This window comes from Ochotona princeps, chromosome 29, assembly GCF_030435755.1.
Source record: "Ochotona princeps isolate mOchPri1 chromosome 29, mOchPri1.hap1, whole genome shotgun sequence".
Lineage (NCBI taxonomy): Eukaryota > Metazoa > Chordata > Mammalia > Lagomorpha > Ochotonidae > Ochotona > Ochotona princeps.
Window position 1 is genome coordinate 15,601,193 of NC_080860.1, and position 22,768 is coordinate 15,623,960.

At 58.3% G+C, this 22,768-nt stretch overlaps 1 protein-coding gene across 4 annotated transcripts in view; it reads left to right on the top strand.

Annotated features, from left to right (window-relative positions):
* Nucleotides 1–228: 228 nt before the first annotated feature.
* EMID1 (EMI domain containing 1) overlaps nucleotides 229–22,768 on the top strand; it is a 34,078-nt gene continuing 11,538 nt past the window's right edge. Inside the window, exons 1-13 of one of the 4 annotated variants that reach the window (XM_058656895.1) lie at nucleotides 233–899; nucleotides 8,790–8,903; nucleotides 9,319–9,422; nucleotides 16,503–16,589; nucleotides 17,421–17,506; nucleotides 19,546–19,666; nucleotides 19,890–19,940; nucleotides 20,034–20,123; nucleotides 20,629–20,775; nucleotides 21,538–21,627; nucleotides 21,766–21,818; nucleotides 22,229–22,291; nucleotides 22,417–22,461. In XM_058656895.1, coding sequence (XP_058512878.1) covers nucleotides 322–899; nucleotides 8,790–8,903; nucleotides 9,319–9,422; nucleotides 16,503–16,589; nucleotides 17,421–17,506; nucleotides 19,546–19,666; nucleotides 19,890–19,940; nucleotides 20,034–20,123; nucleotides 20,629–20,775; nucleotides 21,538–21,627; nucleotides 21,766–21,818; nucleotides 22,229–22,291; nucleotides 22,417–22,461 — 1,629 coding nt within the window. In that variant the 5' untranslated portion in view covers nucleotides 233–321. Of the gene's footprint in view, nucleotides 900–8,789; nucleotides 8,904–9,318; nucleotides 9,423–16,502; nucleotides 16,590–17,420; nucleotides 17,507–19,545; nucleotides 19,667–19,889; nucleotides 19,941–20,033; nucleotides 20,124–20,628; nucleotides 20,776–21,537; nucleotides 21,628–21,765; nucleotides 21,819–22,228; nucleotides 22,292–22,416; nucleotides 22,462–22,768 lie in introns of all 4 variants that reach the window. The other 3 variants (XM_058656896.1, XM_058656897.1, XM_012928963.2) reach the window with 3 other exon arrangements.

A 22,768-nucleotide genomic window follows, 5' to 3' on the forward strand; every position in this document is an offset into this window, starting at 1 on the left:
CACCCCCAGAAGTCTGTCCGTGGACCCCAGATGAAAACACTCCATTTTGGGTCGATCCGCAACTCAGCATACAGGGGAAATGAGGTGCAGGCCAGTGGCCCCCGTCTACACTTTTCCCTAGGGGAAGAGTGATTAGATCTGGGTTCATATCCGGATCGCACAAATCCACTGATGCCACTGATGACATCCCACTTCTCTGTGCCTCAGTTTCCCCATCTGCACATTTGGAAGCAGGAGTAGACACTGCTCCATGTGCAGTGCCCATGTGGCTGGGGCTGTAAAAAGGACGTGGAGCAGGCAGTGAGGGGGACCCAGTACACGATGGCAGGCAGGTGCAGGAGCCTGGGGCAGACCCTGCGGGGTTTGCACAGACAGGGAGAAACCCGGGGTCTCCATTCAGGCCTAGCATGCTCCAGCCCTGACCACGCAGCCCCCAGCCTCCGTTTCCCCATATTGCAACATAACCTGCATCCTAACCACCCCCAGCCCCGCAAAAGGGCCCACGCACAGCCGAGTGCAAGGACGCTGGGCTCAGGTGCGCACCTGGCCGGCCTCCTGGCGGGGGCGCCCCAGGCCCCCGGGGCTCCTTCCGGGTTGGCAGCAGCGGCGCAGGGGGCGGGGGGCCGCGCCGAGGGGCCGGGCGGCGGCCGGGAACGCGCGCTCCCACCCCCCGCCCGCCTCCTGCCGCTGCAAACCGGGCTCGGCGCGTCCGGGGCGGCTGGCGGCGCGGGCGGGCGGGGACGCCGGGCTGGGGGCGGCGACGGGCAGGGGCCGCGCGCGGACGGCGCCGGGCGCAGCATGGGCGGCCCGCGGGCCTGGGCGCTGCTCTGCCTCGGGCTTCTGCTCCCGGGAGGTGGCGCCGCGTGGAGCGTCGGGGGAGCGGCGTTCTCGGGACGCAGGTAAGGGACGCCCCCACACTCCCACTCCCCGACACCCCCAGCCCTCCCAAGCTCCCCCTCTCTCCCCTACTTCTGTGCCCTACCAGCTCAGGCTGCGGACCAGGGACTGGGGGCACACTCACCCACCTGGGAGCAAGCCCGGGGTTGGGAACGTGTCCGGGTTTGGTTCCCCGACTTCTGCCCGAGGGTGGGTCCGAGGCTCCGGAGAATGCGGGAAGGTCTCCTGTCCCGTGTGTCTGGAGCCCCCCAGACTCCCCTTCCAGCCGGGTACCCGCAACGGGAAGGGGAAGGGGCGCCAGGAGGGCAGAGCTCCCTTCTCCACCCCAGGACGTGTGTCGCCCTGGCACAGGGACCCCTCCCCTTACACATGGGAAAGGACCCAGATGTCCCACTCTCCGCCCCCCTCCCTACCAGCCAAACCTTGGGGGCACCCCTCCTCTGTTCCCTGCTCCTGGCTTTTTTTAGTGTCCCCAGCTATTTATTTCCCTTGGAGGAAGGGCTTGGGGTGGAGTCTCACAACCCAGTGGGTCGGTGTCCCCGGTCCCCTGAGACCTGACATTTTGGACACAGACAGAATGGAGCCCGCTGGTCTCCCTGTCCCCATCCTGCTTTACACATGGACTCAGACACACACCATGAACTCTTTATATACCCTGACCCCCACTCCCAACCCCTGCCCTCTTAACCCATCAATTTCCAGTGAGGTGGGAGCAGTTGGTCCCATTCAACGGAAGAACAAACTGAGATCTGACATCCTCTTCCAGGCCAACAGGCTCCTGACGAAAACGGGGGGGATTTGGAGCTGTCCTCGTGGTGCCTGGTAACCACGTCTGAACCTGCCCTGGCTGCAGTCTACCAGGATTCCCTCTCATCCGGGGTAGACAATGCAGAGCCGGCCAGGCCTCTGCCGGCCTTTTCATCCTATTCAAAGGCTGGACCCGGCCCCCACCCCCTACAGCCTCGAGTCTTTCATTCTTTTCAGAAATTCCCTTTTCCCAGTGGTCAGGGGCCAGTACGCCCCTGCTGGTCTAGCAAAGGGCAGGTGTCGAGGACAGGGCTTGGTGTGTGTGTATGTGGGGGGGTGTTGGAGGATGAATGAAGGATGGAGGTGACCAATGTACCGGAAGCAGTTGTCCAAGAAAGGAATGGCCATGTGGCTGGCCGGTGGCACAGCCGCCATCTATTGTGATCTGGCCATGGCCAGGCAGCCCTAGGGCGCCTTCCCTATACCCATCATTTCTGGAATCTTCCAGACTACCCTGGGAGGCCTGATCTGTATGATCCCTGTTTTGCAAAGGAGGAATCCAAGATCCAGAAAGGGGTCTGTGATCTATTCCACGTGGGCATGAACACTCCCCCCAAACCAGGGGCCCAGGGGCCTCTCCATCCAAGACACAGGCTGTGAACTCAGAATTCTCCATGGTAGCAGGTGCAGAATGCTGCTGGGGAGAGCTTGAGGCCAGAGTCCCTTCTCCACCTGCGGTCCTGGTTGGAACAGAGCTGTGGCTAGCAGCAGGTGTCTGCCGCCCTTGCTGTTCACACCTGGCTGTCCTAGTAGTTTGGGCATCACAGAAAGCCCTCGATGACAGGAGCAAGGTGGCCCCTCAAATCTAGGCCAAAGCCAGCAGTGGAGCAAGGGCACCAGCTGGGTGTGGAGGTGGTGGGGGGTGCTGGGGACGATATGCAGGGTCACTGTGTCTGCGGGCAGAATGGGGCATGACTCCTGCCCCGCCACCACTCCCACCACGTGTCCTCAGTAGGCTGTTTCACAGCCTCAGCGTCCCCTCATACCCTGTTCCAGGACTGTTCTGAGAATGAACAGCCCCAGTACAGGGCCTTGGGCTCAGTAGTTCCTGCTGTCTCCAGCCTTCAGCGGAGGGGGGTGGGTACCCTCAGCCAGGGAAGTCTGTGGCCCTGGGCTGCTGGGACCTCCCCTTGTGGCCCTGTCCCAGCAGCCCTGGAGACAGGCACAGGGGTGTCAGGCTGCTGCCTGCCCCCAGCTCGGCGCCCCAGGCACCCCTTGGCAGCAGAGGCACCCAGGGCAGAAAAGATGCTTTGTGTCTGGGGAGGGGGAGGCTGGGGAAGGCATCCCAGGGGCCACCCCCAGCCCCAGGAATGTGGTGAGACTTGGAGACTCCTTCCTGCCTCCCTGCCTCCCCCTTCCCTGCCCCCACCAGGAACCTGGGTAACCCGGGTGGGGGGAGGGTGGCATGCAGAATGCCTGCCAGACCCCTACCTCCACCCCTGGCCCACCCTGTGGAAGGTCCTCCCAGCCAGCATCCCCAGTGTGTTTCATTGTTCATCTCAGCTCCTGGGGCTCTCCAAGCTGCCACTGGCACCCCCAGGCCTCTCACCTCTGCGGCCCCAAGCTGCCATGGGGTGGAGGATGCAAGGGATCAGGGATCATGGTGAGCTCAGAAAGGAATGGCATCTTGCGGGCCTGGCCCCTGCCCCAGGGGCTCTAGCACCACCACCACCACCCCCAGCTTCTCCGTGGGTCACTGCAGCAGGTGCCTTTGTTCCAAGCCTCAAGTTTCCCATGGTGAAACATGCAGAATCCGACAGTTCTCCAAGTCAAGGGAAGACCCTTGTGTCGAAGGGGACGGTGCTGGTGTCCCCAGATCTCAGGGAAGCCCCCACACCCACCCCCTGAAACCACAGTTGTGGCCCACACAGCCCAGGACTGAGAACTGCCAGCAGCAGCCGTATCAGTGCTACAGCAAGTGGGTCCCTATTCCAGAGACATTGTTGCAGCCCCATTTGCAGATGGACAAAATGAGGTCCAGAAAGGATTTAAGTGGCAGAGGAGCCCAGGGCCTGGAACTTGGCCCCCCGGTGCAGGGTTCTGGCTCCTGTTCCCCTGCCTGCCCTTCCAGCTCCCTTCATTCCTCCCCTTTTCATAACGGCCCTTGGCCCTAGGCCCACCTGGCTGCCTCCTGCAATTAGCCCCTATCACCGTTCCGGATCGCAGCCCTGGGCCCTAGCTGAGACAAAGTCCCCTGGGCCCCTCACGGCAGGGGGCGGAGGGCAAGTGTTGGTGCTGGCGAGAACCCTGTCAGGGGAGGGGTGGCCGATGCCAGGCTGAGCTGGTCTGGCCTGTTTTCTCTACTCACAGGGAATGGGGTGAGGCTCTAGGGGCTCAGGAGGTGCTGAGTGGCAGGGCAGGAGGGTAGGCTCAGGAGGGAAAGGTGGCCTCCTCCCAGCCCTTGCCACCAGCCCCATGTTGCTGCCCAGCTCACCTGGCTGAGACAGTTTAATTTGGATCACACAGCAGGGATAGTCATCCGTACATCTCAGTGCTGGCTCCTTTGTCTAATGTCGTGGCTGGTGGGCGATCAGTAGTCAGTCAGTCAGTCAGTCAGCAAATGTCCCCTCAGTGCCCTCTCAATTGACTTGGTCCCTACCCACGTTCCTGCCCCTGTACCTGCTGGAGAGGGGAGCTCAGGGCTGTGAGTGATGGATAAGGCAGTCCCCACTCCACCGTGAGACCCAGGAGATGAACAGGATCTTACCAAGGGAAGCGGAAGGGGTATTCCAGGCCGTGGGGGATGGGGGCAGGAGGAGAGGTGGGCAGGATAAAAGAGGGTGGAGTGCATGGGCCTTTGTAGGGCCATGGGGAGCCATGACAGGTTGCACATGCCACTTGGACAGCAGCCGCATTAGAGCTGTGTTTAAACCACCTGCTGTCCCAGGAGAGCAGAGGGTTGGGAGGGTGGCAGACCCTGGCCATGAGCTGGGCTGGGATGGCGGTGGTGGAGGGAGCTTGGGCCAGCGACACTGGAGGCAGCAAGGCTGGGTCCTACAGGCAGGGGATGGTGGAGGGGGCAATCCAAGAGCCCCTTTCTCTATAAAATGTTTGACTTGCCATGTGCTCCCTGCACATCTCTAAGGCAGGGACCCCCCAGAATCCTTCTCTCAAGAAACAAACCGGACTGCACGGGGCAGTGGACCACCGCAGGGAGGTTTGAATTCAGAAAGAAGAGAACAGTGGTTTGTGCATGGTTTTTTGCTCACAGACAGTCACAGGGCCACCACCTATGGCTAGGACCAGGTATGCACAGATGTGGAAGGGCAGGCAGTCCTGAAGTGTGTCCAGATCAGATGATCGGGGACGACGTACCCCATAGAGTCTGCCCCTTGGAGAGGTGTGTTTGTGTGTGTGCACGTGTGAACTCGGGTGAGGACACACCACCCTGAATGCACCCAGGGTAGCCTCAGCCTGACCACACAGGCGCATCTGTGAGGGTGGGCTGGCGTGCGTGCGTGTGTGTGTGTGTGTGTGTGTGTGTTTGTGTAGACACACTGGCAGACAGGAGGGCCCCTCATAGTCCTGCTTTGGCTGGTCTGTGTCAGGGCACGTGTGTCTGTCATGGTGTGTGTGCACACATGCGGCGCACAGCCATGTGTGTGCAGATGTGGATCTGACTGCAGGGAGCACAGTTGTTTCCATGGCTACACATCCTGCTCCATTTGTCTCAGCTTGTGTGCACCTGTGGGTCTGTGCATTATAGGCGCATGTGTGAGCGAGCACCCGTGTGGGAATTATGTACTTCTGTACGCATGCACACACCGGCACATACCCTGTGTCCCTCTGCTACATGCAGCTTCTAACTTCTCACTGCCCAGGCTGTGTCTGCTCCATTGCTGCAACCCAGAACCCTGGAACTTGTTCACCAGGTTTTGGGAATGTCCTCAAAGAGGGGCCGTAGTTTCCATCCATTTCCCAAAGGGGTTTTCAACACGCCCCAAAACAAAATGCTATGAGGTTCACAACCATTCTGCAGGATGGGGAGTCTTTTATTGAAATGCATCTTTCTTCTTAATAGCATAAACATTAAAGGGCTGGCACAATAGCGTAGCAGCTAAGGTCCTCACCTTGAATGCACCGGGATCCCATGTGGGCGCCAGTTCTAGTCCCAGTGGCCCTGCTTCCCATCCAGCTCCCTGCTTGTGGCCTGGGAGAGCAGTCGAGGACAGTCCAGAGCCTTGGGACCCTGCACCTAGGGTGTCAGAGACCTGGAGGAAGCTCCTGGCTCCTGGCTTTTGGCTTCGGATTGGCTCAGCTCCAGCCGTTGTGGCTGCTTGGGGAGTGAACCATCGAACAAAGATCTTCCTCTGTGTCTCTCCTCTTCTCTGTATATCTTCCTTTCCAATAAAAATAAATAAATCTTTAAAAAAATCAACATTTAAAAAGTTGTTTTGAGCCCGGTGCAGTAGCCTAGTGGCTAAAGTCCTCACCTTGAATGCGCTGGGATCCCATAATCCCTGCGGTCTCGCTTCCCATCCAGCTCCCTCACTGTGGCCTGGGAAAACAGTCAAAGATGGCCCAAAACCTTGGGACGCTGCATCCATGTAGGAGTCTCAGAGGAGGCTCTGGGCTCCAGGCTTCAGATCGGCTCAGCCCTGGCCGCTTGCAGCTGCTTGGGGAGTAAATCAACAGACGGAAGATCTTCCTCTTTCTTCCTCTCTATATATCTGACTTTGCAATTTAAAAAAAGGTCTTAAAAATGCATTTTTGGAAAAGCAGAAATGCAAAGAGAAAGAGGCAGTAGAATGAGATTTTTCATCTGTTGGCTCACATTCCCTAAATACCCAGAAAAGCCCGAGGGGCTGGGCCGAGCCAAAGCCAGGAGTCTAGAACTCTGGGTCTCCCACACGTGGGGTCAGGGACCCAGCTACTTGAGCTGTCACTTGGTGCTGCTACATGCACGTTAGCAGGAAGCTGGAGTGGGAAGCGGAGCCAGAACTCATACCCAGGCCTTCTGTGAGAGGCTGCAGGTGACCCCAGAGGCAGCCCCTCCCCCTTATGTTCCTGAAAATGCAGCTGCCCTGGATCTAGTGGCCTGTGCTTTTTTATTTTAAAGATTCATTTAGTTATTTATTTAAAATTTACTTATTTTTATTGGAAGGTCAGATATACATAGAGGAGGATGAAGATCTTCCGTCTGCTGATTCACTCCCCAAGTGGCTGTGATGGCCAAATTTGAGCCAATCCGAAGCCAAGATCCAGGAGCTTCCTCCGGACTGCCATGCGGGTGCAGGGTCCCAAGGCTTTGGGCCATCCTCAATTACTTTCCCAGGCCACAAGCAGGGAGCTAAATGGGAAGTGGGGTTGCTGGGATTAGAACCAGTGCCCATATGGGATCCCCGTGCGTTCAAGGCGAGGACTTTAGTGGTTAGGCTACCACGCCTGGCCCTATTTAAGGCAGTTCCAGAGGGAGAATGGGAGAGATTTTCCATCTGCTGATTCACTTGCCCAAATGGCCATAAAGGCTGGTGCTGGGCCAGTGGAAACCAGGAGCCAGGACCTTTTCTGGGACTTCCATGTGGGTGCAGGGGCCCAAGGTTTCCTTTCCCAGGTGCATTAGCAGGGAAATGAATCAGAAGTGGAGTAGCTGGGACTCAAGCCAGTGGCTGTGCAAGATGCTGGCACTGCAGGTGCCCACTGCACCACACTTCCAGCCTTGTGCTCGTTTTTTATGTATTTATTTATTTAGCCCGGTCACAGGCATGGTTGTCGCATCAGCCAGAGACCCTGGGGAGTGTCACAGTCTTACCCTCCATGTCTGGCAGCCCTGTTGCTGTTTAGTCTGTTCCTGGTAGCCGGGATGCAGCTAGCCGAAGACTCTGCTAAGAACTGCTGCAGGGGGCCCTTCTCCTAGCTCGTCCACCTGCTGGCCTTTCCCCCAAGGCTGGCTCCTTTCCCTGGGCTGACTGCAGCATGACCCTAAAAGAGGAGGCACTCCCCCACTCCAGGGTCCCCCACAGGCAAACCCCAACAAGCTCTATCCCTGCTGACAGTCTGAGCAGCTGCAGGGGGCTGGCACCTGTGCAGTGGCGAGGGAACATTCCAGGAGCCCAGTGGCCCTGGGCTCTGCCAAGGGTCACAAGCCCTATGCTCTCCGTTGGGGCTGGAGGAGGGGGGATGGTCTCAGGTGACCCGTGGCAGCCTACCCACCATCCATCAGACACCCAGTCCTGGCCTTGAGCCTGAGGTCAGCAGGTTCCCAGGCTGTGGCCCTCACAGAGCCATACATCGTGACACAAGGTGGTGGTGGTGGTGGTGGTGGTGGGAGGCCCTCCAGAGTCCCCAGCTGGACTTCCCCACCTGCCTATGTTCAAAGCCATCCTCCTTCCCCTACAGGAGCCTCTGTTTTCCCTCTAGAAAATGGGTAGAGGGAGGAGCCTCCTTGGCTCATGGTTGGAGGATGATGCGAACGCCCCAGCATACAGTAAGCACCTGATACACGCAGTGCAGTGTGATCATTAGTTGGCACTTGGAGAACGGCTCCCGGTTCTCCACGCATGGGATGTTGCATACCCTCTGGATGGCACCCAGAGGACACACAATGGTGGGTGGATATACAGGAGGGCACCAGGAATCTCTGGGTGCTGTGGGAAGCGGGGGTGGGGGTACCACCAGGTCACCTGAGATGGGCAGAGGTGACAGCGCAGGTGGGCATGGAGGTGAACTGGAGGAAGGGGGCGCCGGGCAAGGGGCAGGTGCGGAGATCCAGGACAGGTGCAGTCCTGAGAGATGGGCAGCGGGGGATGGGCACAGAAGGGGAGGGCCAGCTGGTCCCTGTCTGTGCTGCTCCTACCCTAGAGTAACTGGGAGGTCCTCACTGTTGTCCAGGTTGGAGACATGAAGCTGTACCCTTCCTTGCCCCCACAGCTAATTCCCCAAGATAATTACCCCCACCCACCGCTGCTGCTGCTGCCTGCCACCCCTCTGCAGGGCCCCTGGTGTCTACTTCCTGAACCCATAGGTAGCACAGAGTCCCCTCCAACTCCGCCTGCCTGGAAAGACTTGGGGCTCTCGGCGAGAGCACTGTGACCCATCCTCCCACCATCTGGCACCTGAGCCTCCTGTTTCTGGGTCTGTTCCAGGAACTGGTGCTCCTATGTGGTGACCCGCACCGTATCATGCCACGTGCAAAATGGTACCTACCTTCAGCGCGTGCTACACAACTGCCCCTGGCCCATGAGCTGCCCAGGGAGCAGGTGAGTGAAGCCCCTGGAAGAGATGATGTTGATGGGGTATTGGTGAGGGGGGGGCAGCGGGGGGCGAGGGTTGGAGAGGGGGAGATTGCAAGAGAAGGCCTGGACTCTAGCATTGGCCCTCAGGAGGAAGCCCTGGAGGACTTCTTGGAGGAGGCAGCCACCTTTCAGTCCTGTTTTTTTCAATTCAATGCAGGAATCACTGCTAGGGCGGGGCCAGTCCAGCCTGTAGATACTTCTTGATATTCCCCTCCCCCTCTCAAGGCCTGCAGTGGAGCTCTGATTCTTGGGAATGCAGGAGGAAACAGACTCCAAAGGGGGTCCTAGAAGGGGCAGGAGAACGCTTCCTGCTGTGGGCATCCACAGCATGGGAGACCTCCCCCCGTCTGAGCGGGACCACCGGGGCTGTCTCTTCCAGCTACAGAACCGTGGTGAGACCTACGTATAGAGTGATGTACAAGACAGTGACAGCCCGCGAGTGGAAGTGCTGCCCGGGACACTCGGGGGTGAGCTGCGAGGAAGGTAGGAAGATGATGCGGGATCTCGAGTCGGTGAAAGGGGCACACAGGAGTGGCACAGTGTGGTCAAGTCCGCAGACTTAGCACATGCGCACATTGGAGTCGGCTGCACACACGGGCGCCTGCCGCACAGACTTGCAGCTGTGGCATGGCTCCCTTCGCTGGCCACTATGTGCGGCATCACCCAGTATTTTTTGTTGTTGTCGAGATTTACTTATTTGAAAGGCCTCCTGGTAGAGGGAGAAGGGAAAGATCTTCCATCTGCTGGTTCATGCCCCAAACACCTGCAACAGCCAGAGCTCGGCTGGGCCAAAGGCAGGAGTCAAGAACTGCACCCGAGCAGGCTTAGGCTGTCCTCCGCTGCCCCCCAGGCATGCTAGCAGCAGTGTGTTGATCAGAAGCGTAGGAGAGGCAGAACCTCCATTGGAGATGCTGGTGTTCCAAGCAGCATCTTTGTCCTGGTCAGTTTGCTGGGTCAGAGGGGAGGAGCCCAGGGCCCTGGAAGGTGAGAGCGGTGCCGAACAGCTCCTATCTGCCTGACTCCAGACCAGAGCCTCAGGAACGGGATCCCCCAGGGCAGACGGGCAGTTGGGGCCTTTCACTGTGCCACTCTTCTCTGGGTAGTTCAGGCTGAGCATCCAACAGGGGAACCAAGGAGGTGTTTGTGTGTCCATCTGGACAGCGGCGGCAGGCTGTTGGGCACCTAGGGTGAGGAGGACTAGACAAGAGCTGGCCTGAGACCATGGGCCCCCAAGGCAGACTGAACTCAAACGTTAGGTTGTGTCTTGGAATGTGTAACATGGATGCTCCTAGCCACTCAGAGATGAACATGGCTCCCTCCCTGGGCCCCTTGTGTAGATGGGACAACTGACGCCCATGCAGGTGGAGTGGAGAGCCCAGAGCCACATGGAAAGGGGCCATTTTAAGGCTGGAGGTAGAAGGAAGAGGGGGTGGAGGGACAGAAGGAGACCCTGCCAGGAGGGGCGGCTGCCAAGGAGGGCGTAAAAAAGCGAGTCCCTGGGCATGGGGGTTGCTCTCCAAACAAAGGCCCTGGCTCCCCTCTCAGGGGCATCTGGCAGGTGCAGGGGAGGGCGGAGGGCAGGTGTGGGCAGCACTGGCGCCCTTGCTGGGCCCAGTACTGAGGGGCTTGACCACAGTGAGGGAGGAACGATGCTAGGGGTTGCCCCCGCCCAAGTCTGTGAGCTTCCTCAGCTGTGTGGCCTTGGGCCAGGGGCCCTGGCTCACCTAGGGAGGGGCCGCCTGTGCTGAAGTGTGGGTGCACACGCGCACTAGCTGCAGCCTACACTGAGCCTCAGCCTCCTTACCTGTAAAATGGGCATGACCACAGGATGCTGCCACCGTAAGATGATGCTATAGGGAGCCCACCACCCATGGTGGGCTCTACGCAGTGACCGCCAGGATGGGATGGCCTCTCTCCACCCACAGGATTGGAACTGAGGAAAGGGAAGTGGGTGAGCCAATGCCCAAGGCCAAAATATTCTCAAAAACGTTTCTGCTGGGGCCAAGGGAAGTGGGGTGAAGGGGTGTGGACACAGTGCTGGCCCATCCCAGGCTCTGCCCTTCCTCCCACAGCCAGGTTACGGCCAGATTCCCCCAGCTGCTTCCCTTGCTGGTCACTGCCCTCATGGCCTTCCCAGTGCTGCAGACTAACCCCTAGGGCCACAGAACTGCGTCATCAGGGACGACAGAGCCCCCGGCAGGCTGGGGATCTGGTTGTGTTGTGCTGTGTGACTTGAGGCAATTCCCTTCACCTCTCTGATCCGTGCCTTCCCCTATAAGTCACCAGGCCTGCTACCCTGATAGATGCCCGATACTTGTCTTCCTTTTTCCCCTCTCTGCCTCCCCCTTTGGGTTGTGGATTCTTGGGTACCCAGCAGACAGATTTTGGCATCCCACCTTATACAACCCCCCTCAGTTCAGTCAGTCACTCAACTAACATCCCGGGCTGGTGGGGCCCTCTGATTGTCCTTAGCCCTAATTTTCCCTTCTGTAAAATGGGTGTATTCTCTCTGCCACAGTGAGGGAGGGTAGGCTTGATGGATGTCCATAGCCACCCGTGAAGAAGAGGCTGAAAGTGGGAGAATGGGCTCAGTGAGGTGAAGGGACTGATCTGGGATAGACCAGCACACGGGAGCCTGTGGGTAGGACCTGTCTGCCTGCCAGGCCTTGGGAGGCGGGGCTGGACAGCAGGGCGGGGGCTCAGGTGAACCACTCGCTTCACGGAAACAATGAACTGAGGCCAGGAGGCAGCGGGCGGGTTCTCTGGCAGGCACGGGGAGGGCACCGTGCCAGGGATGGTGGGCAGAGCCCAACAATCCCCATATTTTTGGCATCTGACTTTTGATCCCTCATTCCCCTGGTGTCACCACCTCTGCGGCCTCCCATCAGCCACTACATTGCCCACTATGCCACTTACCGACCATGAGGCGTCCAGAATACGTGGGGTCCTATGCCAGGGTCCTGGCCAGGTGTCTCCCCAAGGGCTGTGAGCCACTCCAGAGGGGGCAGAGGGAGACAGGACTAGAAGCTGTGGGCAGCTCTGGTCTGCAGCAATGACAAGGACCAGGGCGAGGGAGGCTGCCTCTATCCTTTCCAACATGCTAACCACAGACAGCAGTCCTGCCTCGTGCCAGTGCGCATGTTCCACGGGTCCTACTGCGAGAACTGCAGCTCAAGAGCCCAAGGGCCGAGGAGCCCATGCAGACACACTGAGCCCCAGCTGGCACCGGGCCTGTATCTTGTGCCAGCACTGGCTTGGCACGGCCATGTGGGGTGCTTCTCCCAGATGAAGTGTGCGGCTGGGGGCCCCGTTTGGTTTACCAAGGCTGTCCCGGGAACCAGGCTATCTTCAGTTCCCCGTGAGGGTCCCATTGTCCCATCCCTGACTGTGGCCCTCATAGGTGCCAGGGGCCTCGGCTGCCATGACAAAGCAGCCTGAGAACAACTGAGAGGGAGGTGGCCGGCCTGGGGCTTGCCTGGGCCTCGCCCACTCTCCAGGGTCAGGCCCTGCCCACACATCCCATGCTCCACCCGGGAGCCAAGCTGCTGCTTTCCTTGGCGCAGTCTGAATCCTGACTGCTGGAATCACCTGTGTCCCTCACCCATCCTCTCCCATGCCTGGCTGGGAGCCCAACAGTCCTGTCTTCCCACTGCCCCAGCCAGTATGGCACAGCCAGCCCTGGCAGTACCCTCCCCACCCTCCTGGCACCACACTGGAGCCCAGTGTTACATCCTAGCCTCACCCTCCCTATTTGGACACCCCCCTCCTGCCCGTGCCAGCCTCTCCCACTCGTGGCCTTGGCAGTGGCTGTTTGGCTGCCAGGTGCTCCTACCTGGCCCATTCCCGCCCTCCTGTTTCTTCTATCTCCAGTGCCTGGCACAGGCCTGGCATGGAGATAGAGGAGCCAGGGCATTCTGCCCCTCCTGAGGAGAGGCAGCCGAAGGCTTCCCAGAGGCCTTCCTAGCCAGCCCAACTCTGACCCTAACCTCTCTGGCTCAGGCCACCGCCGGCTGGCCGGCTGCAAATATTTACATTTGCAGAAGAAATTCCCACGGGGACCTGCACTGGGGCTGGGTGGGAGGCGGTGGGGCGGGGGGCGGCTGTATTCCTGCAGCCCGCCCTGTTTACTGAGCCATGCAGGCCTTGGGGGGCGGGGCAGAGGGGGTTCACTGTGACAGAAGAAACCCATGCGTGGCAGAGAAAGTCATGGGCGAGAGACCAGGCAGGCTGTCCCCTGGTCCCAGCTCTCTCACCCTGCCCCCATTCCTGTTTAGCAGGCTCAGAATCCCTGCTCCCCCTACCCTCAGACCTGCCCTTGGGTGTCACGAGGCTCCCACGAGAAGGGGCACAGGGAAGAAAGTTGCTTTCTGTCGGGGAGGAAGGAGACAGGATTAGAAGCTGTGGGCAGCCCTGGCCCAAGTGAGGTCAAGACAGGGAGTGACGGGGGCTCCAAGGAGTACCCTGGACTGTGTGGGAGAGCTTCTTGGAGGAGGAGACACGAGATTGGGGTGTATGTGGGGGGGCATGCAGAGGGTGCCTCTGGGCTGCTGGGAAATAACTACAAGTCTGGCTTCCGGAACGAAGTTGGTGTTTGTGCTTCCTGGGACCAGCTGGTCGTTGGGGCCTTTGGGGTCATTCCCGGGAGGGCAGGAAGGGGGGAGGGGGAGGAGCCCTCTGGGAGTAGCCGCCAGGCTGGGGCCATCACATGGTGTCTCAGGGGCCCAGGGCGCATCTTGCTTGCCTCCCAGGACTTCACGGGGTTGTGGAGAACGTATGTATCTAGGGATTCAGAACCCACGTCCTCTGACTGAGTCTCTAGGTTAGCCCCTCTGTCTGACATCCTCAAAGACTTTAAGATCTTAGATCTGCACCGCTGGTCTGATCTGCAAGTTCTGGTTCATTTTTCAAGTTCTGTCTGGCTCCTGGCCAACATCTACAGATTGAAAAAAGAATTTGGTTTTTGAAAATTTGGGCCCGGCATGGTAGCCTAGCAGCTGAAGTCCTCGCCTTGCACATGCCAGGATCCTATATAGACACCGGTTCTAATCCCAGTGGCCCCATTTCCCGTCCAGCTCCCTCGCTGTGGCCTGGGAGAACAGTCGAGGACAGCCCAAAGCCTTGGGACCCTGCACCCACGTTGGAGACCTGGAAGAGGCTCTGGGCTCTTGGCTTTGGATTGACTCAGCTCTGGCTGTTGCAACTGCTTGGGGAGTGACTCACCGAACGGAAGATCTTCCTGTCTGTCTCTCTTCTCTGTATATCTGCCTTTCAAATAAAAAATTCAAATAATTAAATCTGTTAAAAATGTTTATTAAGATTTGTTTTTTTTAATTTTTGTTTGAAAGGTACAGTTACAGAGATAAGGGGCAGGGGATGGAGAGAGAGAGATCTTCCATCCTCTCGTTCACCCTCCAGATGGTCACAGTGACCAGAGCTGAGCTAATCTGAAGCCAGAATCAAGAACTTCTTCCAGGTCTTCCATCTGGGTAGAGTGTCCTGGGCCGTCCTCCACTGCTTTCCCAGGCATGTTAGCAGGGAGCTGGATGGGAAGTGGAGCAGCCAGAAACATGAACCGATGCCCATATGGGAGGCTGGCACCACAGACAGAGGACTGCACCACCGCACCCACCCCAGAAATAGTTGTTTTTGGTGTTTTTTTTTTTTTTTTCATATACTTGAAAGGCAGAATGACAGAGACTAAGATGAATCTTCCATCCAGTGGGTCACTCTCCCAAATGGGCCGCAACAGTCGGGGCTGGTCCAGGCTGAAGTCAGGAGCTTGGAACTGCATCTGGATCTTTGATGTGGCATGACAGAGGCCCAAGTACTTGAAGCCATCACCTGCCACCTCCAAGGTTGCCTTAGCAGAAAGCTACATGGGAAACAGGAGTTGGGGTCTCAAGCCCAGGCACTTCGATGCCAGGAGCCTCTTAGTTCACCGGCTTGCTTGTAGTTTGTTTACAGCGTGCCATTCACATATTGTTCCGTAAGAGTTTGGATGCCCCTGAGGTCTTCTTGGGTGCTGGGACACTTTTTCAGGCCAAGTGCAAGGCTGATAGGGCCTCTGACAAAGTGGTGACCCGGTGCTCCAGCCGTGGAGGCAGGTGGGACGATGGCCATGCTTTCTCACGAAGAAGATCCCCACGGTGCTGGAGCTGGCGCTATGACCAGCTCTTCCGGTCAACTTCCTGCAGAGGGAAACAGGTGACACTTTGCATCCTTACCTGGGAGCAGACAGCATGGTGAGGGCTGGGGGAAGCTGTTCCTACCTCCCAGGACCAACACGCCTGCTGATCACCTTCCGCCAAGGTTTAGGCCCTGGAGTCAGGTGTCTCTTCACCCCTCTGACCCCAAGGGGAAAATGGAGTTAAGTCCCTGTCACCGGCACATTGAGCTGGGGCTAGGGCACGGAGAAATCCCATTGAGTCATCATCAAGGGTAGGCGATGATGCCAGTGCCCATTCCCAGTTAAGACCCCCCAGCAAGTGCTCAGTGTGGCCTGGGGCCCAGGGGACATGCTGTGCCAAGTACCTGACCTTGTTGGAGTGAGCTAGGGCTGTGTCAAGTGCTTAGCAAGGAGTGGAATTCCCAGGGGCCACCCCTGCCCACAGCCCCCTGGTCCTGACCCCCCACAACTCCTTGCTCCTCCGTCCTGGAACAAACAGGACCTCCTAGCTCCTGGGCAAGGCATAGGAGAAGCAGGCTGGACCTGAGTGAAAATCCCGTTGGCTGTCTCCCCACTGGGGGCCCCCTGCCCAGAGGGTCCCCTTCTGGTTGGCGTTCTCGGCGCCTCTTGCTCAGACCACAGCCTGGCCCCGAGCTGCCAGGCCCGTGCCTTATTTGGGTCTCGCCTCCTCCCCCAACCCAACCTCAAGAAGATGCTTCGTGGCCTTAAAAGGCAGGCCCAGGGGGCTGAGGGGGGTGCAGCTGCCGTGGCTGGCTCAAGAGCCCCTCCAGCTGTGTGCAGAGCTGGAGCAGACCTGGGTGGCCGCTGTGGGGCTGGGCTCCCCAGCCTCTGGCAGCGGCAGCCAGACTCCCTGCTGGCTTCCGTTTAACATCAATGAATCTGGGGCCCTTTGGGTCTCTGCTTACAGACAGCGATGGGCAGAGCCTTCATTTATTGAACACCTACTGTTTGTGCAACTCTTTGCACACATCAGCATCCTCTCAGGGCCCTACTGGGAACCTAGGAGGGACAGGAGTTTTAGAGTTCCATTTTATAGATTGGGTGGTGGAATGGGGAGGAGGCAGGTCAAGTCACACTGGTCCTGTCCGTCCGTGAGCTCCCAACTCCACCCATCCAGCTGCCTGGGGGTGGGGTGGGGCGGTCAGCCATAAGGGGCTCCAACCTCATCCACAGCCCCCCAGCCCGTCATCCTGACCCCTCACCAGTCTCATCACGGAGATTAGCTTGTTCCAGCTCTGCCCCATCTGTGCTGTGTAACCCCAGGTGAATTGCCCCCACCTTCCAGGGCCATGGTTTCAGTGCTGAGATGAGTAGGGGGTCCCTCACCGAGGTGGGGGGCATGTGGAAGGGCAGGGCTCTCCCAACAGCATCCTCAGTTGCAGGCTCCCCTGAGCTCGTGGAGCCAGCCCCGTGGCCTGGCAACAGCATGAGACGGATGGCACTCCGGCCCACGGCCTTCTCAGGTGGGTCCTCTGGGGTGGGGACGAGCAGGGGAGGTGGGGCATGTCCAGGCAATGTGCAAAATGATCCCCAAAACCAGCTGGGTCCAGCAGCAGAGGGCTAAGGGCAGTCCCAGCCTTAGTCCTCCCTCCACTCCAAGGATGGAAAGAGCTTGCAGGGGGACAGGAAGGGCTCCCCGAGGTGGGCGGATCCAATTTGAGCCCAGTCCCCTCCCCAGCCCCTGCCTAGAATCTCATGATCCCTGAACACATGCAGGCCTGGGTCCAGGCTGCCGCCCCCATCTCTTCCTCCAATCGGAGCCCCGCTTTCCTGTGCCAGGTGCTTCTCATCATGGCTTGCCCCTCAGCCACAGCCAGGAGGGGCAGCACAGGCAGTGCACTGGCTAGGTATGCCCTCCTCCTCTTCCCACCCCGCCACCCCCAGCTGAAAGCTCAGCTTTGGCCAGTGGGAGTCTGGCCCCGTGCAAGCCTCTGCTGTAGGACTCACTCAGGTTCTGTGCACAGGAGTCCCAGGCTGGCACCTCTGAGACTGGCTCAGCCCAGCCTGTGGGGGCAGGGAATCCCAGGATTTCCAGGCCTGGCTTTTAGACCATTGAGTGATTGAATCCCAGAGCCTGCCAGGAGTCAGTTCCCTGGACCTGCCCCTGCCCCCGGGAGAGGTAGGTGCTATCCAGAAGTGCCGAAGTCTGAGGAAGCCCACGGTCAAGGTCTGACACCTGCTATGGTATCATAGCCCCTTCCCCACAGTGGGCTCCCTGACCTCTAAGGTCTATGCTTTCACCGCAGGGTCCTAAGGTTGGGGTAGGGGGCTGATGTGGGACCCCTCGGCCCCAGCCCTGGCCTCCCCTCTCCCCACAGGGTGTCTTAACTGCAGCCGAGTGTTGGAGTTGACTGAGCGACTGAAGGTGCTAGAAGCCAAGGTGAGTGGCAGAGCCTCCCTGTTCCCCTCCCACACACACATTCACACATACTATGTCCTCTGCCCTGCCCTTGACCCTGGGCCCTTCCCTACATTCCCATGCCAGCCCTGTCCACCACAGCCAAACTCTCACTACTGCTCGCTGACCCAGGCGTGTGCCCCCAGCTGCTCACAGGGTCCTCTCTTGGCACCTTGCTCTTTCTCCAGGAAGCCTCCAGAAGCTCCCTCCCAACTTTCCCCTGTCCCCAACCCCAGCTCAGCCAGAGACATCCTGGGGACTCAAGGCCGGATTCCCCTCCTTGCTGCCACCTTTCACCTTTATCTACACCCTACCCCCAACATCAGCCTGTCTTCCCAGTTGCAAATTAAAATGCCTGTGGCCCACCACAGGTGCACATATACTACCAATAATTCACAAACGATGTGATTAAAAGACATTGATTTTGGCACAAAGTTATGTTTGAAATCCACATAGTTTTTCCTCCTGCTATGTGTCTTTCATGATCTTTGCTGAGACTCCTCATTGGCAGAAGTTTCAAAAGTTTTAGGTACAAAGTGAGACATCTTTCATTCTATTCTCAAAGAACTTTTTGAACTACCCTTGTATTTCAAGAGGAAAAGTGCAGAAATTCAGGGCAGGTATTGTAGTACCCTGGGTTAAACTGCCACTTCGGGTGTCCATATTACCATCCTGCAGTGCCTGAATTGAAAGCCTAGCTACTATGCCTCCGGACTAGCTCCCTGGAAAGGCATCCGATGACAGTCTTAGGGCCCCTGCCACCCATGTGGGAGACCCAGAAGGGGTTTCTCTCTGACTCCTGGCTTCAGCCTGGCCCTGACTGTAGGAAGTAAACCAGCGGATAAAAGTCTCCTCTCTCCTTCTCTCCCTTCCTTATGTCACTTTAACTTTCAAATAAACAGATGATAAATAAGTTTTCAAAAATAAACAAGTAGAAATTAGGAATTGTAAATGTAGAAACATGGGAAACATTCAAATTGTTTTAGTTTTTTTAAAGATTTATTTATTTTTATTGCAAAGTCAGATATATAGAGAGAGGAGGAGAGATAGAAAGGAAGATCTTCCGTCTGTTGATTCACTCCCAAAGTGACTGCAATGGCTGGAGCTGAGCCGCTCTGGAGCCAGGAGCTGTTGCAGGTCTCCCACACAGGTGCAGGGTCCCAAGGCTTTGGGCGGTCCTTTTCTGCTTTCCCAGGCCACAAGCAGGGAGCTGGATGGGAAGTGGGGCTACCAGGATTAGAACCGGCACTCATATGGGATCCCAATGCATTCAGTCAAGGACTTTAGGCACTAGGCCACCATGCCAGGCCCCATGTTTTAGTTTTTAAAGATTGGTTTGTTTGAAAGGTAGAGTTACAGAGAGAGAGCAAGCCTTCCATCCACTGGTTCACTCTCCAAATAGCATCCATGGCTGGGGCTGGACCAGGCTGAAGCCAGAACCCTGGAGCTTCTTCAGGGTTTTTCACAGAGGTGGCAGGGGCCTAAAGACGTAAATCATAACCTACTGCCTCCCAGGTGCATTCACAGGGAACTGGAATTGGAAGTGGATCCAGAACCCTAAGTCAGGTGCTCTCATATGGGATGCAGAGGTCCCAAGTGTTGTGCCCAGCGCGTGCCCTGGGTCTTGCCTGTACACTTGGTCTGCAGATCCTTAGCCCCGTTGCCCCTGCCCTGGAGATCTAAGATGAAGACAGTGGACGAGGGGGTGAGGGCAAGGTGGCAGTGTACATACATGGTGACAGAACTCGACTCTTGGGGAGAGTCCTATGGATCCCCGCGCTCTTGCCCTCCAAGGGGGTCCTCCACTAACTTCTCAGCCTTTCTTACTCTTGGTGCACTCTCCCAAGTGCACCTAGGGCAAGAATTCTTACAGCCCTGACCCCAGGGGACTGTGCCAGGACCAAGAACAAGTTCAGACACATTCGCTCAGTGTGGTTCCCCTGCCAGCCCAGGCTCAGCTCCTGCTGCCCACACTGTACCCCCCAGCCAACCTGGCCTTTCCCCGTATTCCCCATGTCTAGGTGGCCGTGCTGACCATCTCCGAGCGGGCAGTGCCCCCAACCCCGGCTGTCCTTGAAGGCCCTGCCCCACTCTGGGGCTCCCCAGCTGCCCAGGGCAGCCCTGGAGGTGGAGGCCACCAAGGTGAGCTGGGCAGGTGCAGAGCCCACTACCCTGTAGGAGTGAGTTCTGCATGGCGGCGGGGGAAAGGGGATTGGGATCTACGAACTCACAGCTTGATTCTTTCCCTACCCTGGTGGGTCTCAGCCTTCCCATCTCTGTAATGGGTCCAAGGGGAGGTCTGCACAGACCCCTTCCCCAAGACCCAGCGGGGACACTGACCCCTTGCATATCCTCCCAACCCTAGAGCTGCCAGGAGCTGGCCAGAACCTGAGGGCCCCAGTGCTTCCGCGAGATGGTACATACTGCAGGGGGCAGGAGGGAGCCGGGCTGGACAGGGGGCGGGAACACATCTGGAGCTACCCACCTCATGTGCCTTGTTTGTCCCCAGACCGAGTTGGTGCTCGGGGGCTGCCTGGCCCCGCCGGTCCCAAGGGAGATGCTGGCAGCCGGGGCCCAACAGGGATAAGAGGCCCTCCAGGTGAGTGACCGCAGACCACCCCCCTATTCCTACACCCCTCACCCAGGTGAGGTCAGCATTACCAGCCCTGACAGTGTAACCTGGGCCCATCCACCTGCTAGCCTCATTCTCACTCTGGCTCTCTGCTCACTCCCTCCCTCTCCCTGAACCCCCGCAGCTCAGACCTGGGTGCTGGGGTGTGGTCACTCCAGTCCCTGCCCTCTCTAGAGCTCCTAGACTGCATGCAGGAAGGAAGAGCTACAGAAGAAGTAGCCTGGCCCACTGCTCCTTGGGACTGGGGCTTCTTACGGTAGGGGTGGGGGAAATGGGAAGGCGTGGAATTGGGGAGCTAGAAGAGCCAAGGAAAGAGCCAGACCAGCCTGAATGGGTAGAGGATCAGGATGCTGAGTTCATCTAACAAGCTGCTAAAAGGGCAAGTGGGGCTCCCCCTCATCCCCATGCTGCCCCCTAGTGGCCGCCCTGGGCCACCCTGCCTCTTGTACTCTTGCCCATGATCCCTTTGCAGGTCCACAGGGTCCCCCGGGGAGCCCCGGCCAGACTGGAGCTGCAGGGACCCCTGGAGAAAGAGGCCCTCCAGGCCTGCCAGGCCCTCCCGGCCCTCCTGGGCCCCCAGCCCCTGTCGGGCCACCACATGCCCGCATCTCTCAGGATGGTAAGTCCCCTTTAGGTCACCCAGCAAGTTGAGGTAGCAGTGAATGTAGCTAGGGTAGCTGTCACCATGGTGCCATATTAGTTGTGCTGAGCCATGTATCCCCCGGTTCCACGCCAAGGCCCAGAGAGGGGTCGGGTTCCTGGGGCACACCACTGAGGTTGTAGGGGACTGGCTTCAAGCTCAAGTGCTTGGGACCACCAGGAGAGGGTTGGGCCCTCTTCAAGCTTTGAGCTGGTGCCCAGAAGTCCCAAGCATGCCACACCTTGCCAGAGCCACAGCCCTCACCCTGTGCTCAAAGCCCAGATAAGTGTCCCAGCCTCCCTCTGCCACCAGGGGTCAGGGTTGTGGCCAGCTTCAGTCCAGGTTGTACCCTCCACTCATCATTGTATCCATTCCGCCATGCATTCCATCTTGCACATCACCGTCCCTCTCCAAGTCTCGCTTCCTTCCTCTGTCCAGGCAGCAGGGAGTGACAGCTCCAGCCCCCTCAAACTCTGACACCCACACCCTGAAGCCACACGCACTGTGGGTGTTCAACAGATGCTGGGTTTATCAGGTGACACTGCAGGTACCATAAGTCTCGCAGGATGCTACCCACTAGACTGTTGCTGGGGTCAGAGCTCCTGCCCCCACCTGCTCCCCACCTCCTGGTCTGCAGCAGACCTGTGGATACCCCATGGTGCACTCAGAGCTCTGAGCAGAGGGAGCAGGTGAAAACACACTCTTCCCAGCTCTGCCTGTTCCCCATCCGTTCTCTCCCAGGGGACCCATTCCTGTCTAACACCTTCACTGAGACGGGCAGCCGCTGGCCTCAGGGACCTGCTGGACCCCCAGGTGCCCCAGGACCCATTGGTAAGCTGAATCCCGGCTTGGGCAAGGGCTGGAGTGGATGGATGACAGAGGGGCCCTGGGCCTGGGTGGTCAGAATGAAGGGGGACTTCCTGACCTTGCATCCTGCTGTGGCCCTGAGGATAGCCTATCTTATTTCAGGTCCCCCTGGACCTCCTGGCCCCACAGGTGCCCCCGGAAGTCCTGGACGCGTGGTGAGTTTTGCACCTGTGTTTGACTGTCCATCTATCCATCCCTCTTTTTTATTCACTCGTTGAGTACTTATTGAGCATTTCATAAGCAAGCTGCTTGCTACAAATCTTCCCATTCAGTCCCTGTGACAAGAACCCAGTATTGTTATTGCCTAACACCTAGAAAATGGAGCCACTTGGCCTGGAGCTGTGTCCAGCAAATGGCAAGATGCAGCTAGGGCTGAGGCTACCCAGCTCTGAGTCTGTGTCTGACCAGCGAGCTGCGCGAACTGCCAGCTGCATACCAGTGGGTGGTCAAGAGCCCCAGAGCCCCAGGCCAAGCCAGGGTCCCCTCCCCGACCCCTCTCCTCCTAGGCCCCGTGCCTGCTCCATCCCACTGCAGGCCCAGGTTGAGGCTCCATCTTGTCCTTCAGGGACCCCCAGGCCCTACTGGACCCAAAGGGATCTCTGGCCACCCAGGCGAGAAGGGTGAGAGGGTGAGTACCCAGGTGGTCTCATGTGGGGAAGAAGGGGTTTTTGGGAGTGCTGGGGAACTCCAGCTAGAGCCCACCCCACCCCATGCCTAACAGCTAGCTCTACTTCTCTTCTCCCTTCCATACAGGGACCTCGTGGAGAGCCTGGCCCCCAAGGCTCTGAGGGGCAGCGGGTAAGTGATGTGTCTGAGATCTTGCAGGCCCAGGCCCCTGCTCTGCACCCACTCCCTGTGGTCAGAACCCCTAACACTCCCTGACTGGTCCCGGAGAGCTCCCTGTTCTCCCAGTGGACCCATTATCCTTTTAGGATCAGCTCGCCCTGGCCCCTTGTGGTTCTGAGTCTTTTTCCCTGTTTCTCTCTCTCTCTCTCTCTGTCTCCCTCCCCCACTCCATGTCAGTTTTTTTGGCTCTGTACATCTGTATTTTCAACTCTCCATGTCTTCTTACTCCACAAATGGCTGCAACATCTGGGGCATGGCC